The sequence below is a fragment of the Heliangelus exortis genome, chromosome 1 (assembly GCF_036169615.1).
Source record: "Heliangelus exortis chromosome 1, bHelExo1.hap1, whole genome shotgun sequence".
Taxonomy (NCBI): domain Eukaryota; kingdom Metazoa; phylum Chordata; class Aves; order Apodiformes; family Trochilidae; genus Heliangelus; species Heliangelus exortis.
The window spans coordinates 123,077,243-123,095,171 of NC_092422.1; the positions used below are offsets into that span (position 1 = coordinate 123,077,243).

The following is a 17,929-nucleotide window of genomic DNA, read 5'->3' on the forward strand; positions in this document are numbered from 1 at the left end:
TCAGCCTTCTCTTCAATGTAGAGCCTGAAGAAATTTTGTGTAAGAGAAAATAAGGCCACAAATTAATTAAGTGCCTCTGAAATGCTACTGAGTTCTCTACTTTTTTTTTGGCAGATAACTGAAGTGAGGTGAAAAGCAGTGTATTTTTACCATAACCTTCAGTGATCTGTCAGAATAATTCCGAGCTGTGGATGATGATTCAAACCACAGGATACAGTAGTATCTTGAGAAGCAGGGGTTTTCCACCCTCACTTTGGAAGGGCAAAGAAGGATTCCTTATATTAAGGACTGCATTTGCAGGGAGACTTGGCCACTTGCTTGATAACTGAACAGTATGTGTGTGTGCACGTTTAGCCCTTTTTTCTTGTTGTTTGAATTTTCTAGGTAAATTCCCTTGTGAGCAGGCTTGCAATGAGTGTTGGTGGCTGCTGGCCAGGGCTGCAGGGAGCTCCAGGGCTGTGCTGCTGGGGAAGGGAACTGCTCTGCTGAGCCAGGGCAGCTACTGGGGAAGAAAAATGGGCCAGACCAGGACCAGAGGCTCCAGCCCAACAGCTCAAAAAAAGAGACTACAGCAAAAGGTGACCCCCCTGCCCATTGCTGAGTGCTCTGAAAGCTGCAAATACAAACTGGACACAGCACTGCCCAACATCTGCTCTGGTGCATCAGCTGTGCTAGGGAGCTCAGGCTTGCTGACACCACAGCATTGCAGGCACTCACTGTACAAGCAGCTCCAAACCCAGCCTTACCCAAATGCTCTGAACCCCCAGGTAGAGGGATGGCTCTCTCCCCTCTCCTTCACAGACCAGCTGGCTGAGCTAGATGCTGAAAGCTCGGTGGCCTGGTTCCCCCTGCAGCTTAAACCAGGATATAATGTGGTTGGGTTGGGTTTTTTTTTTTTTGTGTGTCAACTATGCACATGCACTGCTACTTTTGGAAGCCCTTCCAAAATACACAGGAGCTGTTTGCCTATCTCAACAGCACATGACCTCTGGGTTTTTTTCCACTTTCCCCTTTCCCTCCAGAAGTTTTCCTGTGCATTGGTGCAATTCGGATTTCCCTTCTTCAGGTTGGATGGGGCCTTGAGCAACCTAGTAGGTGTTCTTTAAGATCTTTTCCAACCCAAACCATTCTGTGATTCTATGATTCTTTTATCATATGTTTTATTTTCATCAGCTCTGACTCCTACTCTCTGTTTTGAGGCATTTGCAGAATCACAGAAGTGTCATGGTTGGAAAGGACCTCAAGACCACTGCATCCAACCACCAACACCCCACCCCCAAAATTAAAATAAAGTAAAATAAAATAAAATAAAATAAAAATAAATGAATATATATCACCATGCCAAACAGAGCCTAACCTGAAGTGCCTCATGTACACATTTTTTAAATACTTCACGGGATGGTGGCTCCACAAACTCCATCTCTGGGCAGCCAGGGAGGCTGTTCCAGTGCCTAACTACTCTTCCAGTAAAGAAATTCTCCTTAATATCTAGTCTAAACCTCCCCTGGTGCAACTTCAGGCTATCTCCTCCAGTCTTATCATTATTTGCTTGAGAGAAGAGGCCAGAACCCACCTCACTACAACCTCCTTTCAGGTAGTTGTAAAGGTCTCCCTTCAGCCTCCTCTTCTCCAAACTAAACAATTCCAGTTCCCTCAGCCTCTCCTCAAAGGACTTGTGCTCCAGACCCTTCACCAGCTTGACTGCCCTTCTCTGAACTCACTCCAGCACCTCAATGTCTTTCTTGTAGTGAGGGGCCCAGAGCTCCACACAGTACTGGAGATGTGGTGTCACCAGTGCCAAGTACAGGGGCACCATCACTTCCCTACTCCTGCTGCCCACACTATTCCTGATACAAGCCAGGATGCTGTTGGCCTTCTTGGCCACACTGCTGGCTCATATTCAACCAGGTGTCAACCAGCACCCCCAGGTCCTTTTCCTCTGGGCAGCCTTCCAGCCACTCTTAGACAACCCTGTAGTGTTCCATGGGGTTGTTGTGGCCAAAATTCAGGACCTGGCACTCAGTTTTGTTAAAACTCTGACAACGGGCCTCAGCTCATCAATTCAACCAGAATTTATCTAGATTCCTCTTGTAAAGCCTTCCTACCCTCAAGCAGATCAGCAATCCCACCCAATTTCGTGTTGGTCTGCAAACTTGCTGAGGAAGCACTCAATCCCCTTATCTAGATCATTGCTAGAGAAACTGAACAAAACCACCCCCAAAACTGAGCCCTGGGGAACACCACAGGTGATGGGCTGCCAACTGGATTTAACTCCACAGACTGCAACTCTCTGGACCCAGCCATGCAGCCAGTTTTTAACCCCATGAAGAGTACACCTGTCTATGCCATAAGCTGCCAGCTTCTCTAGGAGAATCCTCTGGGAGATTGTGTCAAAGGCTTTGCTAAAGTCCAGGTAGACAACATCCATAGAACAAGATCAGGTTGGTCAAGCAGGACCTGCTTTTCCTGAACCCATGCTGACTGGGCCTGATTCCCTGGCTGTCCTGAACTTGCCATGTGAGTGCACTCAAGAGGAACCTCTCCATAATTTTCCCAGGCACCGAGGCCAGGATGACAAGCCTGTAGCTCCCCCAGTGTGCCTTGCAGCCCTTTCTGAGGATAGCTCTCACACTGGCAAACTTGCAGTCACCTGGGAACTCCATGGTTAACCAGGACTGTTGATAAATGATGAAGAGAAGCTTGAAGAACTCCTCTGCCAGCTTCCTCAATGCTCTCAGATGGATCCCATCCAGCCCCATAGACTTGTGAGTGTCCAGGTGCTGCACCAGGGCATTAACTGCTTCCTCCTGGGTTATGGGGGGATTCTGCTGCTCCCTGTCCTTATCTTCCAGCTCAGAAGGCTAAATACCCTGGGGGTAGCTGGTCTGACTAATAAATATGAAGGCAAAGAAGGCATTAAGTATTTCTGCTTTTTCCTTATCCTTGGTTGTAACGTTCCCCCCCACATCCAATTGAGGATGGAGATTCCTCCCTGGCTCTCTTTTTATTGTTAATGCATTTGTAAAAATTCTTTTTGTTGTCCCTTATGACAGTGGCCAGACTGAGCTCCAGCTGGGCTTTTGCCTTTCTAATTTTTTTTCTCTGCATGACCTAATGAGACCCCCGTACTCATCCTGAGATGCTTGCCCTTTCTTCCAAAGAAGGTAAGCTCTCCTTTTTGCCTGAATCCCAGCAAAAGCTCCCTGTTTAGCCAGGCCAATGATCTACTCTGCCATTTCGTCTTAGGGCACATGGGGAGAGCCCGCTCCTCTGCTTTTAACATTTCCTTCTTGAAGAGAAGCTTTTTTTTACCCTTTAGTCCTTCAGGACTGTCTCTCAAGATACTCCCTCAACCACTGTTCTCAACAGCCCAAAGTCAGCCCTCCAGAAGCCCATGGTGGAGGTGTCAGTGACCCCACCTCTTTACTTCACCACGGATGGAGAACCTCACCATTTCATGGCTGCAAAACCCAAGATTACCTCTGATCACCACATTTCCCACCAGTCCTGTCCTGTTTGTGAACATGAGATCTGGTGAGGCACCTCCTCTGGCAGGCTCAATTACCAGATGTGTCAGGAAGTTATCTTCCACACACTAGAAAAACCTCCTAGCCTGTCTCCTCTCTGCTATGGTGTATTTCCAGCAGATGTGCCACCAGAACAAGGGCAAGACATTGTGAGATCTCTATCAGCAGCTTGTAGAATGCTTCACCTGCCTCCTCATCCTGGTTAGGTGGTCTGTAACAAACACCCAACAGGATATCTGTCTCATTCACATTCTCCCTGGTCCTTACCTGTAAACACTCAACCTTATCATCACTATCATCAAGCTCTATGCAATCAAAACACTCCCTAACACATAGAGCCACTCCACTGCCTCTCCTCCCTCTCTGTCCTTTCTGAAGAGCTTATGACCATCCATTGCAGCATCCCAGTCATGAGAGCCATCCCACCATGCCTCTCTGATGGGAACTACATAATAGCTGTCCTGTTCCCAGCTCCTCCTCTTTGTTTCTCATCCTCCTGCTTCTAAGGTGTAACTGTACTACCAGTGTGACACAAGGATTTTAGTGGCTTGGCTCAAACCTGTTAGCTAGCAAGTTTGCTGGGTGCAGGGAGCCACTTGGACACTGAGCTGGGAAATTGCAGCCAGTTCCTACTTGAACATCAGACTAATGAAGGGCCTCAGTGGCAGGAAGACCAGATTGGGACTTTTTTCCTCCTCACTGGAAGTGACCTACAATCAGGGTGCCCGAGAGCTGTAGCTGCTGCACTTAACTCCCATTTGGATGTGTTGCAGAGTCCTTGGCTCTGAGAGTAGTGAGGGATGCAACAGATGTAGGGACACTTAGGCTATGAATTTCTCAAGGCCTCTATGAAAACATGAGCTGCCTCCAGCTTTTGGTAACTCTACCCAGAGAGTGAGCTGCTCTCACACTAATGTCCAAAATCTGTAAACTAGCAGGAGGTACTGGTGGCTGCACGGTTATCTCCAAAAAAACAGTGTGTGTCCACATCAGCATGTTCAGGTAGAGAGATTCTGTTAATTACCACCATGTTCCATGCACTTACACTTACTCTACTCTGTGTGTAGAAGCCAGATTTTGTGAAATTTTTTATGGAGGCACAGATGCATTGTACATCTGTACTGACCTTTCGAAGTGCAAAGCCATCACTTAGCTGCATTTCAGTCTTTCCTCACCCACCTCCATCTGGAAGGCAAAGGCCATTCCTCTAGCTGGCACCTTTGGCCAGGTTCTCTGGTATCTCTCTGCTGCAATTCACTGCACATCTCTTTCTTGTTACATGAAGCATCAACAATTTGTCACTCCTTTTTGGAATGTTCTGGGGTTTCTCCTTTACCCATCACTTCTTAGGAAGTATCAAAATCTTTATTTCCATCTCTCCCTAGGAGATCACTCAATAGCCACTTCTATGCTATTTCAGACAAGTACTTTCTTGACTTCCACATCACTCCTGATGAGTCTGATCATCAGATTATGCAGTTCATTTGTAGTCATAGCTCAACTGGAAGAAACTCTTTCCAATTCTCTATAAAGCTATTTTCTAGTGCTTCTTTCTTCTAGTGCTTTCCTTATACCCTGTACCACACTGTACCCTATACCACAGGTATATTACCTGTACCACTACAAACTGTGTAGCTGGTACTGTAGCACCACTATACTGCTATTGTTTCATTGTAATGTTCTATTTCCCCTGAGGCAACTCAAGAGAATATCTTCCCAAAAGTAAAACAATAGTTTCCCTTACCACTTTGTATCCTGAAGTTCTCTAAGTAGACCATGCAAGGGGCCCTGTTTCCAAGAAAATTCTTCCTTGATGCTACCCACACTTCTGCACTAAAAGGGGAACTAATAACCAGGCTACTGCATCTGACCTCTTATAGGAGGAGAGAGAATGCCATGAGCATCTCTCAAGCCTAAGAGCACCCAAGAAGCCCTGTCCCCTGCACTGCACCAAGCACAATGAAGCCCATGGTATTTACATACTGTACATCATACTGCCAGCCCTTCTAAATGAGAGGGCAGCCATTGACTGCAACACAAATGATTTATCCTGTCTTTAGAAGACTGAATAACACTCACTGAGTAACATCTGGGGCCACATACTGCTCAGAGAGGATGCAAAAAAATACTGAATAGCTGCTCATCACAAAAGTATGTGACTGTGTAATTAAAGATGCAGCATAATTCATGCAGACATTAGGGTTACCCAGGTAACTGAGATTCTTGCACTTATGAGGGCTTAACTTTCACAACTGTTACATCCTATTACTGTCAGTATTTGCATGTAATCTCCTGGATTTGTCCTCCTTCCCTAAAGAAACCCAAATAAACAAACAAACAAAAAAACAATCCAAAAACCTAATGGGGAAAAGTTCCCTTTTGTGGTGTCATCTTGAAATATTCACGGAATCTTTAGTACTCCTGAAACCTCTAGAGACTTCCAGAAGGTATGTGTCAATACAGCTATGAGAAAAACAAAGTAACTGAGCAACCTGAACAAAAAGAAACCTACTAATCCCACTTACAAAGGTATTTTAGTTCTACACATCAAGCTAAAGTGCTCTGCATGAGAACAGATGTGAAGGGTTTCCTTGCCTGAAAGCCTTACAAGAGGTTTTTGACCAGCAGAAGTGTGTAACATGATTGACATGCTGCTCATGCTTCAGGTAGAGAGAGTGCAAGATGCCTTTCCTCAGCACTGTCATCTATTCTGCTGCTCTGTTAAGGCAACAAAGGAAATGCATTAAATAAAAGTGGGGAAGGGAAATTGGGGAACAAACAGAAGAGGAAACGGAAAGCCTTCAAATTATCTGCAAACCTTTAGCAACCAGAATCATGATAATAAATTACAATCAAGACATGCCACACTCTACATTTCCTGGGGTGCTTTATATGTGAATTTAATATAAATCTAGCCATCAGCCTTAACAGCATGTCATGCTTGCTTTCAAAGCCAAGCTAAGGAATTTGTCCTAATTGTCTTCTTTTTCTCCAATATTGGAATTAATTTACTTTTAAGTTCAGATGAATCAGATGATGAATTTTAACAAGCCAGCGTTCCCCCCAAGCAAAACAGCAGAGCTCATAAGCCTCCATTTATCCAGTGATCAGTTTTTATTTCTACACGGTGAATAATTTCAAAGACAAACCATGAAGCAGTAGCTCAGTGTCAGCTGTATGCAGCAGCAGAAGAAAGCAGCCTGAGGAAGGAAGGCCTGCCCTGTGTATCACCATATTTCTCTAAAATCTCTGCCCTTTGCCTCCAACTCACATACTGCCAGAGCATCTGGGTTATAGGTAAAGAAGTCCCTGTTGATAATTCCACAGCCTGAAGGAAATCTTGCCCAGAGTTCCACCTCTTGCCTTTCCTGCTGCCTCACCCCAGCCTGAAGCACAATGTTTCTCCCATTTGCTCAGTGTGCATCCCATCTGCTCCAGCACATCCAGCTGTCAACACATCCATAGCTGCCAACAGCAAGGAAAAGGACAAGATCTAGGCAGGCTCCATAAGGCTACCTCAGCGTCTAAACTGCTCTTAATATTACCCCACAAACTGGTGAATCATCGACGGGAAAGGAGTGCAGAAGTCTGAGAGATACCCTTTCAACCCCTTCAGCCCTTCCCCTTTTGTTTTGCAGAGGGGAAAGAAAAATGCCAGGGAGCCTTTCCTTCCTTCCTTGACTTCTTCCCTTTTGTGCTATGCAGCATGGACTGAACTGAAGGCAGAGGAACCATCTAGGTCTGAACCTACTACTAAGCACTCCCTGCCAGCCTACTAGGATTCATTAGCTGCTGCCTTATGCCAGTATGTCTCAAATGTCAAAACCTGCAGCAAGATCCCCTGTCCCTCTGTACTCCCAATAGTTTGCCTTTCTGCCTGGAAAAAAACAGGACGCAACACACCATACGCGCACAGCAAGTGAGAACTCCCCACTGTTTCCTGATAAAGGAGTTATTCCTTCGATTTAAATAGCAGTGGCCATGACTTTGGTTTGGGGTTCAAACCCTGATCACAATACATGGGGAAGGGAAAGCTTATCCTTCTTTCCATCTAGGAGCAACGACCTCCACCGGGCTGCACAACTCCTGGAAAAACAGCCAAAATCCTTGTGCCAAACCTAGATAAAACTTGCAACCAGAAGAGAGAGCACGGAGTCCAAGAATGTGGCTGCAATAACAGCAAGTAATCACCTCAGCCAGAGCCCCGTGAGGAAACCCTCCAGCCACTCCTCTGGCAAATGCTGTGTGAGCAGGGACAAAACAGAGCACAGCGCTCGTGTGCTGCGGGGGGCAACTGAAAACAGGACAAGGGTAAGAAAAAAAAGAAAGGTTAAGGGATAAAAGAAGAAAGGGAGCTCCGTGGAAGGAGCAATTATATCAATTGATTTGAAGAGATCAGAGAGATCTTGAAGGACAAGTGCTACAAATATCTCATCCCTTGTTTTTAAGCCGTGCCTGTTCAGTCACTTAACTGCGTATTTGTGCTCTGCCTGTTCATCCACCAGCAGGCACTCTGGCTCCATTGATCCCAGTCAAGATTATAATCAGAGGGGTTGGAGCCATATAATGATGCAAGCTTCCCCATGCTGAGCAGAAGTCTTTTTAACACTCGGTGAAGGGGAATTCATCACACCAACTGTTTGGAACACCCGCTGTACTGTCCTCTCTGAATCCTTTTGTGCCTTCAACAGTCAGGCCACTTTTGAAACATGTTAACTAGAAAAATCTGACTTCTAGTAGACAAAATACTAAATATATTCCATTGCGGAACTTCCAGCTCTAAATCTGAAACTAAAAAAAAATCCTGCAGGAGAAAGAATCCTTCCAATGTTGAATGTGAATAACAAAAAGTCTGATCTTCAGATCATGCCTTGAATTTGCAGTCATAACATTTTTGCATTTTTAGCACCCAGCCCCACTGTGGCCTTCAAGAATTGGTGCACTACAAATAATACACAGCAACAGTACTGAGTTCATCAACACTCTCTAGTTTCCTCTGTCTTATGCAGACAGCAAGTGCTGAACACTGGTGTTACTCACCATATAATCTCTTCTCACTGCCTTTTCTGAAAAATCAAGGTGAGAACAGACCACTAAGCATGGCTATAGAGTTTTCCTTTTTAATATATAAAATCTTTAAGAGTCTTCCTTTTTAATCTTCAATAATATAGGAAATAGTAAAACCTATTAATTTATTTTAATATTTTTTTGAAGGGGAACTAATCCTGAAAAGATTTAATAATAATTAGCAAAAACAATGCAACGTACATCCAAAAATGCTAGAGAAAGAATACAGAAATTTGCTTGAGTCTAAAACTGAGAAAGGTGAATATGCAAGGTATTTTAGCACTTCCATATTTGTGTTCAATATTTTCCTTTTAGAATCTCGATACATCAGAGATATTCCCCTAAAATGTCTTTCTGCTACAGCAATCTAATACAGAATACCCTGGCTATTCTGTTTTCATTTTTGCATTCTCTGTTGTTTTGTTGCCACCTTGCTTCATGGTGAAGAAAAAGACCAAGGACTAAATGCCAAACTGAGGGATGGTTTTCACGAGGGTGACAGTGATCTTACGAACTCCTACTACAGTCATATACTATACACACCACAGAAAAATTATTTTCAGGGGTGCTAGTTACCAGTAACCTCTACTGGTCTCTTCTAAATTGTATGTAACTGCAAGTGTTTAGCACTGTATCTCCAGCTAACAAATTAGGACCTATTACATCTGCAGAAAAGATTTACCAGAAAGGTCAGGCAAGACTAGCTAAAACACTGGACACCAAGATCTATTCTCCAAAAGATGTGTGAAAACTCAACCCCACCCCCTATGCTGTTGGGTTTTTTGTGTGTCTTTTCCTTTTTCTGACACAGGTGATAACCAGCTGGTAAAGCTGCCAATCTGCCTGCTGCATTGCAGTATCACTGCTTTCTATCACCTCCCTGAATTCCAGAAGATCCTATGCAGGCTGTAATAATCAAACAGTTCTCCGTTATCAACAGTTATTTTATTGTTGTCAAAAGCTACAGAAAAGATTGGGTAGCCAAACACATAAACACATGAAAGCATCAGTAAGTGTAAACCTAGGTCAAAGCCTCCCCTCCTCAGGAAACGGGATACGCAGTGTTTTCCTGTGCATCTTTTAGTTGCCCTCTTACCTCCACTGTGATTGCCTTCCATACTGTTCTCTGTGGTAAAAACTAGTTAGAGGACCTGTTGAATAGTTTCCACATAGAGGCGAAATATTAAATGATAGTGTTTCTATTTTCTTAGTCTGCACGAGAATAGCAAAATTTACCTTGTCATAATAGTATCTGAGCGCTCGGCTCAGCTTGTCATAATTCATATTAGTTTTGTTTTTTCTGAGTCCCCACAGCTTAGCCACTTCTTCTGCCTTGAGTAGCTTGAATTCGCCATCGTTCGACGTCCAGCAAATCAGGTGCTCATGTTTCTGGTCTAGCAGCAACTGCAAAAGGAACTGCCACAGTGTGATTGCACTCTCCATACCTACAAGGGACAAAGGAGAGCAACAGTGAAATTCTGCAAACAGTGTGAAAACCTTTGGGAGCAGGTGTGCCACCCAACACCCATTTCACTTATAAGCTCTGTGCAGGAGGCATCCTAGGTAATTGAGCAAAGGAAGCTACTGTATCATTTGCAACCAAACATCCCCAAGATGCTACAGGTCTTGCTCTCCCATTTCTGTATTTTTTCCACTGCTTTTTTTTCTGAAGGGGCACATAGTATAACTGTACAGTTCACATCGCTCACTGGGTCATCTTCACTTGGTGTCTTTGGTGTACGAAACCACCCTTCAAAGGAACAGATGGGGGGAATACACCTGATGTAGCTATCCATTTAGATGAACTGAAAAAATGCTTTTTACCATCATGAGAAGTATACTGAATTCTCAACTTGTCTGCATATATCCCTGTGAAGAGGGGAAGGAAAAGCAAAGACCAGAGTAGTTGCCTTTGGTAAGAGGGCCAGAAACCATCCTCTTTCCTCCTCCCACCACACACATTTGCCTTCCTGGTGTCATACAGACTTTCTCTATTTTGTTTCTTCCAAGGTCCGAAATGGCTCTTGCTGCTTCTGCTTGCTAATTAAAAACAGCTCAAAATATATTATCTATTTTGCAGAAATGCTTAAAGTTCAGTATACACAAGCATAATAAAATAAGTGATGTTTACCCTGAGCTCTTCTCTAACAGATCTTTTCTTTCATTTTCATGACCAAAAACTAGGAACACTTCTAACAGTACCCGAGTCTCACTTCTAAGGTTGTCTGAAATTATTTTGAATTTTTTTTTTTTCTCTGCTAAGTGCCTCTGCTACTGAGCCTTCTCCAGAGTAAACCTTTTTTTTTCAGGCACTCCAATAGAAAGATAAACTTAAAAATATTATACTGCAACTCAGCACAGGCACATACACAACTTAAAACTCAGGACCATTACTACTGAAGACAATTTATTATTATAATGAAGATACAGCTAAAGCTGATATTTTAAACTGCAGAACTACAAAATGAGATTTCTTTCCTCACTTCTAACAACTTTGCCAGCCTTAGCATCTTAACACTGTATCAAATGTTTTTTTCTTGGCTTCTTCTGATACTTGATTTGGACATGCTATGTCTAACTAACACTAATTGAGAGATGGTGGTACTACTGGGCTAACTGATGATGGTGCTGATGGGGAAAATTATTGCCTGATTTATCTTTGTACGTGGAACAATGGATATTTTTGTCTTTATCTAAACAAGCTGGTGACTTTTTTACCTCCTTGCTCATTTTATTTCCTACATATATTGCTGTTCGTGTCCTAACAGACTACAGGGCCAGCCCCTACCAGGCTTTCTCCCTGACGTTTCCCTTGACCACAAGAGGGCACAAGGCTCCCAACCATTCAGCACATGGAACGGTGCCTCTTCCAGCCTGTCCCAGCACCATGGAATTCGTGTTTATTTTGTCCTACTAACTAAATCAGCTTCTCTTCACAACACGGTAGCTAAAAGGGGAAAATGAAATACATAAGCTTCACTAGAGGAAAAGCAAGTTAAGGATACCGGAAAATGTTATCAATAGTTTTACAGAAAAAGAGAATTTGGAGCTCTAGTTTGAGCCAAATAATTTTGAAGTGCACTGGTCGAACAAGGGTTTGCAGAATTAATGATGGTTTTAATATCCCTGCAAAGGCTTCGTTTCTCTAATATAACTGAGAATCCAGTCTGAATGCCGAGGACAAAAATACCTGTCCCTGACACCCAGCTGTGCAACTTGGTAACCAGACAGCACCTTCAGGAGATGACAGGGGCTCCCAGCACAGTTGGCTGTCCGGGAAGCAGAGCTGCCTACATGGATGATGTGCCTCCTTCAAAGCCTTTCATTTGCTTCATTGCAGTTTTTATCACTTTATACTAATCCTTTCCTAAATAGTGTAAGAACAAAATGTATAGCTAGAATTTAATATATGTGAAAGCTATATACTCGCTCAAGAGGTTTTGAAAGTTCCACACCATCTGTGCAAGTATTAATATCTTCAGTGGATGGCTAATAAAGTACCCCTATTAATCTGGCATCATATAAACACATTTTTAAATTTGTATTTATAAATCTTGCAAATTAGTTCACAAAATATATGGGAATATACAGCTGTATTACTTACAAATAATCTAGTTTCTGTGTATCATATATGATACAGCAATACTCTGCATAATGTCAGTATGTACCAGACAGTTATAGAATACAGAATCATACAATGGTTTGCACTGGACAGGACCTTAAAAATCATCTGGTTCCATGGGCAGGAACACCTCCCACTAGACCAGGTTGCTCAAAGCCCCATCCAACCTGACCTTGAACACTGCCAGGGAGCCACTTCCCTGGGCAACCTGTGCCAGTGTCTTACCACCCTCATAGTAAAGAATTATCTCCTAATATCTAATCTAAATTAATCTCCCCACTTCAAGTTTTAAACCATTATTTCAAACAAGAAATCACAAAGAGAACTCTTTTTTTGCTCTGGAAAATTAGAAGTACCTTATAAATCTCTTTCATCAAAAGCGTATTAAAACATGCACAGGTATCCCATGCTACAAAAACCTGTCAGCAGAACTTTAGCTGAGGAAATTAAAGATGGAAAAAAAAGAGCTACAGAAGAACAAGTACAAACTCCACCATGCCGTTAGCCAAAATGGTGCAGTACCTCAGAGATAAAATTCTCTCATCCAGACCTTAAATGATGTCTTCCTTCAGATAATCAGCAATCATGTCTCGTGAGAAAGTTTAGGTGCAACTAAACTCACAGCAAGAGGTGTTTCACCACAGTCTCTTCCATCCACTTCCACCTCTGCCCAAGAGCACTCACAGGGTCTCCACAGCTACTGCTCTGATGCTTATAGTTTGTAAAATGTAAATAGTTTTGGATTCCACTTTATCTATGGAGTGTGGGCCTCACAGTGACTTCAGCCATAGGCATAATGTAAAACACATGAGCAGTGCAAGCCTGGGTGAGAACATTCTACAGGAGCACCCACTCTGTCTGACCCAGTGTTTAAGAAGAAATTACTTCCATCAGGTTATTGAATAAAAAAGTTCTTGCCACCTTTTTCAAAGGAGTGCAGTTCTTAGTGATCTGTTCTTCAGCCAGCTAAGATACACACAATCTCTGGAGGGCACTTCAGGTGCTAGATCCAGGACAGATGGCTGTGGTGGAATTAAGATTTAGGCTGTTCCTCTGAAGCAGACCACTCTGCTTGCCTTCCCATCGACTCTCCAAGTGTGTGGCTCTGAGCAGGCTTTATCAAGGACTTGCTTACCTCAGAATTCAGCATCGATGTGCCTAATTGGTAGGCGCATAAATCTTCTACTGGATGTGACCCAAGTCTGCCCTTACTGAAATGAGATTAAAACAGCTCAATGCTGTATTGTACTCCATCCCTCCATCTGCCTCCAAGTTCCTGTATAAAGCTTCCCATGGTGCTTGTATAACAACCCTATGTACAATTCCTACATGAAGCAAATCATGCAAATTATGTTTTCAGCTGATCATTAATTGTATGGTCCCTTTCTTCTAAGCACCCAGCTAGAGGCATTCAGTCTGAGTTGCACTGAATATTCACAGATGTAACTACCTTTAACAGAAGCTTTGTGCTCAGCATATATGGTGATGTGAAATCTTAAATACTTCGAATTCAGTAAACTGATGTTAAACTTTTCATCTCATTTCCATTCTCTAAAATGTGAGTCACAGGGAGTGGCCAAAAACTACCATCCTGCAGTAGATGGATTTTTAAACTGATACAAAATATTTCATTTCCAGTCAGGCCAACAGAAGCATTAAACTGCTTTTCTCTCTGGACACCACAAGGCTTGAACTATCCCCCTGGAAGGACAACGTGGCCCCATGGCACACGGAGCCTTAACTTGTGCCTCTTTTGAGTGGTGGCACAGAAGAATCACATAGCAGACATATTACAAGACATGTTATTTGACAAAAGTGTACTAGCTGTAGTACAAGTTACTATAAATTACAACTGAGAGGAGTCAGAAATCTTCATTGTCTTTCATTTATTGTCATTATTTTCTAATTTTTTTGAATTTTTACTGACTGAAGGGGAATTCAGCATCTTGCCTTCACTTGACTGAAATGGGTGTTAAGCACTTCCTACAGGGCATATAATTCACATTTCATTCATCTCTTTATTAATATTAAATAGTAATAAGAAATACTCCTGGTAATTCTGTACTCAGTACAGGATTTGAATGCTGGGCAATAAATAATACATGGAACCACATACTGAATTACAGGGATTAGAAAAAAAAAAAGTTTTTAAAAATCACATATTCAGATAGTGACCTCCATCTATGGTACAGAACAAGACAGGCAACCTATGTAAGAAACATATATTCTGTGCCAATCAGAATTCACAGAGACAAAAGAGTAAATTTTTTCACCCATTAACCCACATGGTTTGGCCAAAACATTTATACAATGCAATTCACAGTCAAAGGTATTTTCTAAGCCATGAAACAAAATTTGCTGGGTTGACCTGACCTAAAATAGCCCTGTAATTTTACTTTGTGATCAGTTCCACAACCACTCATGCAAGTAATAACTGGCATAGCTAGAAGGAATTATACTTTGAAATGCAGAGTGTTAGACAGCAGAAGGGTATTTCAGGACCAAGTTTTCTGCAAGTCCATTTCTCAAGCTGCTGTGACAGTCGCCACCCCAACACCCTCTGCGTTGCCACTTTACATCCTTTCCAATGTGCACCTCTCCATACAAAACCTCTCAGCTGCCTCATCAGTGTCACACAATGTCACCTCCACACATCAGATTTTAAGCTCAGGATTGAGATGGGAAGAAGGCATCAGAATCAGAATATCTCTGCTGGGATCAACTGCTCCTCTTGATTTCAGCCAAATAAGGGACATAGGAAATGCCTAAACTTGGGGTGCCAGCAAAGTCCATTCTGTAAGCTCACCCTGAAGAGATTCATAGAAAAGGACAGACACATCCACAGGGCAAATCATTCCATCTAGGAGATGATTTTCCTGTCAAGAGAGGTCCCAAATTCCTTACGTAGGTGAAAGGCCTAAGTGCCAAACACAGGCTCTCCCCTTAGTGTACGACACTGACTTTACATGTATGGACACATGATCAAGCACATGAATAAGAATGTGAAAACATTATGCAAGTTACACTAGAAATGGTTAAGATGTATGAATACACCTAATGATGAGCCACATTGCCTTTTTTTTTTTTGAGCAAGACAATACATGCAAAGTTCTAGGTGACAAAATGTCAGTAAAGTGGCATTAAGATTAAAAAAAAAGCCATTGACTGATGGACAAAATAAAACAAATAAGCAAGCCATCTTAATTCCAGACAGCAAAAAATTAGGAAGTTAAGAAACAAAACCAGCTAAATAAAAATCTCAGTAGCAGAAGGATTTATGATGTGAGCTGTAAGAAAGGTAGTAGTATTAAGTTTTGTAGGACTCTGGTACAAGAAAAGCTAGAGAAAAAAAGCAGAAAGCTGGAAAGCAGTAGCATTCAGAACCTCTAAGAGCTTTTTACTTTCTGTACAATTATGTTACAGCTACTCTCTCATATTTCATTCTTGTATCATTCATTCTCCCACAAACTCCAGGTTTCATACCCGGATTTTTTCTCCCCACTCTATGGTAAAATAACGAGATAGACTGCTGATCCTGGACAGTCAACACAAACAAGTTCTGAAGGCTCAAACTAGGAGTCTCTCCAGGCATTAGGATCAAACCCAGCCCATTGTTGCTTTGGAGGGTCTGCAGATGAACATCTGGGATTCTGAGCTATAAACCAGATCATGGGTCTCGGGGCAGAGGTGGAACAGCTGAGTGGGAGAGACTGGCTGGGAAGCCCAGAGGCTGAAGAAAAATCAGCTGGAGATCAATTAAATCAGGAAGACATAAAAGGTGTTAGCCAGCATTATGCACTATAGGTAGTCACAGAGATGTTGATTAGACATGTACATGAGAAGGATCAAGACGCAGAGCCAGGGCAGGGAAATTAATTTCCTTTAGTGTCTGAAGAAACTGCTGATTCTTTCTGTAGCCAAAGCAGCTGCAAAAGATTCAGCTCCTTTTCCTATGCCCCACCACAGCAGGCACACACCTCCACTTACATTTCCCTTACAGGAAAGTGTGTGCTTTTGCAAGCACACAGCATTTCCGTGTTACAGATGCCCCTTTTTTTTTTTTTTTTTTTCCCCTTTTCGACTACTCTGGAGACATGTGTATATTTTTTTGTACGTCCATTTACTTACTGCTTTTGTATCCTAATTCTGGCCAACAGCACGTTTCTCTGAGCAGTGTGACGTGGGGCATTGTTAGCTTCTCATTCACGTTAACATTCGGCTTCCTTTATTTCTGCAGGTTGCAGCCAGGAAACTGGAAAATGGGCCACAGGAAACCTGGCCTCCTACATCTGTCCCAGTTTGTAATAGCAGCTCTGGTTTTATTTTTCTAAGTGTCTCAGGTTCATTTTAACCCTTGAGATGACTGCTGCAATAACATGTGGAAGAACATGACTGCTTTGGGATTATTTTTTTTTTAACCTCCGTTTCTCTGTACTAGAAATTGAGATTTTGCTAAACCATACTCATTTTAAAGTATAGTCATATTTATGAAATAAACAGTTATGGGAGTTCTTAAAAACTTCTGTTGGAGATGAAAAAAACAATTCCATTCCATGATGACAAATATCGTAGAGTGAATCAAGGGGAAAATACAGAATGAGGCAATCTCTAGCTGTTCCACCTGTATACGTTTTTAACACAGTTCTGAAGTGAATATCCACACAGAAAGCTGAACAGCTTACAAATCTGCTAGGATAGGTTTTCTCCTTTACATTTTAGTTTCTATAAAAAATTAGATCTTACGTGTCTTGCATTTTACTACAGAAGCAGTAGGGTCCTGATCAAGGAAAGAAACTTCACCAGAACAACCAAAAGGTTTTACAGATGAATTTTCAGTGGAAAATGGTACAGCTGACTAACAATGAGTACATCATGAGAGGTTCAAGACAACTGCCAAATCTGCCTAAATTCTTGCTAAGAAACATCTGAAAGAACAAGGCAAAAGTCTGAGTCAGTCCTCACACTTTATTTCTCAACAGAGATGCTTCAAGGGTGATAAATAGGATGTGGTTGGTGAAAAGTTAGTGATTCTGCCAGAAAGGAGGAAAAACAAATATCATTTTGTTTACTCAGAAAGTTTTCAAATACTCATCAAAGGAGATCTTACTGCTAATTTAACTGGCCTGGAAAAAATAAGCTTATAACTAAGTGTGTAAATATACCTGTTTTAACTTCATGTAGAACTTTCTCTGTTAAAGATAATAAATCAAACTAATGGTGCAATCCATACCCAGGGCACTTTAGGGAACTGTGTACACGATACAGAATACTGGTAATTTTTCCACATCCAGCAACCAGGACATTTCCTGCCAGAGCATCCTCAGAGTTCTTCCATTGTGTTGAAACTGCAAAAACTTTCTAAATCAGGACTTCCTCCTATTATATTTTAGAGGCGTCTTTCTGGGAAATGCAGATCCAAGTGAAAAAAAAAAAAAAAAAAAAAAAAAAAGAGTTCCTGCAGCACCACCCAGTGGAAACATTAGAGAAAAATAGAGAGTGCCCCAACACACAAGTTCTGATTTGCTGCAAAACTAAAGTAATATTGCCACACAAATGCAGACTGGTTTAAAGATGATGGTCAAAAAAAGCCCAGAATTTTGCTGGCCAACGTACTTAACAGAGTTGTATGAGGCATGACTTCTTTGCCACTCTTGCATAACAGTCTTAACTCTATATTCTAATTTAAAAGTTTATTTACAGTAATAATTTACAA

At 42.2% G+C, this 17,929-nt stretch overlaps 1 protein-coding gene across 2 annotated transcripts in view; it reads right to left on the bottom strand.

Annotated features, from left to right (window-relative positions):
- The window catches only part of ELK3 (ETS transcription factor ELK3), a 42,350-nt gene that overhangs the window by 14,503 nt on the left and 9,918 nt on the right, over window positions 1-17,929 (bottom strand). The window contains exon 2 of one of the 2 annotated variants that reach the window (XM_071764507.1): window positions 9,831-10,039. The exons of the other annotated variant lie outside the window; for it this stretch is intronic. Coding sequence (XP_071620608.1) covers window positions 9,831-10,037 — 207 coding nt within the window. The 5' untranslated portion in view covers window positions 10,038-10,039. The remainder of the gene's footprint in view (window positions 1-9,830; window positions 10,040-17,929) is intronic. 2 annotated transcript variants of the gene reach the window in all.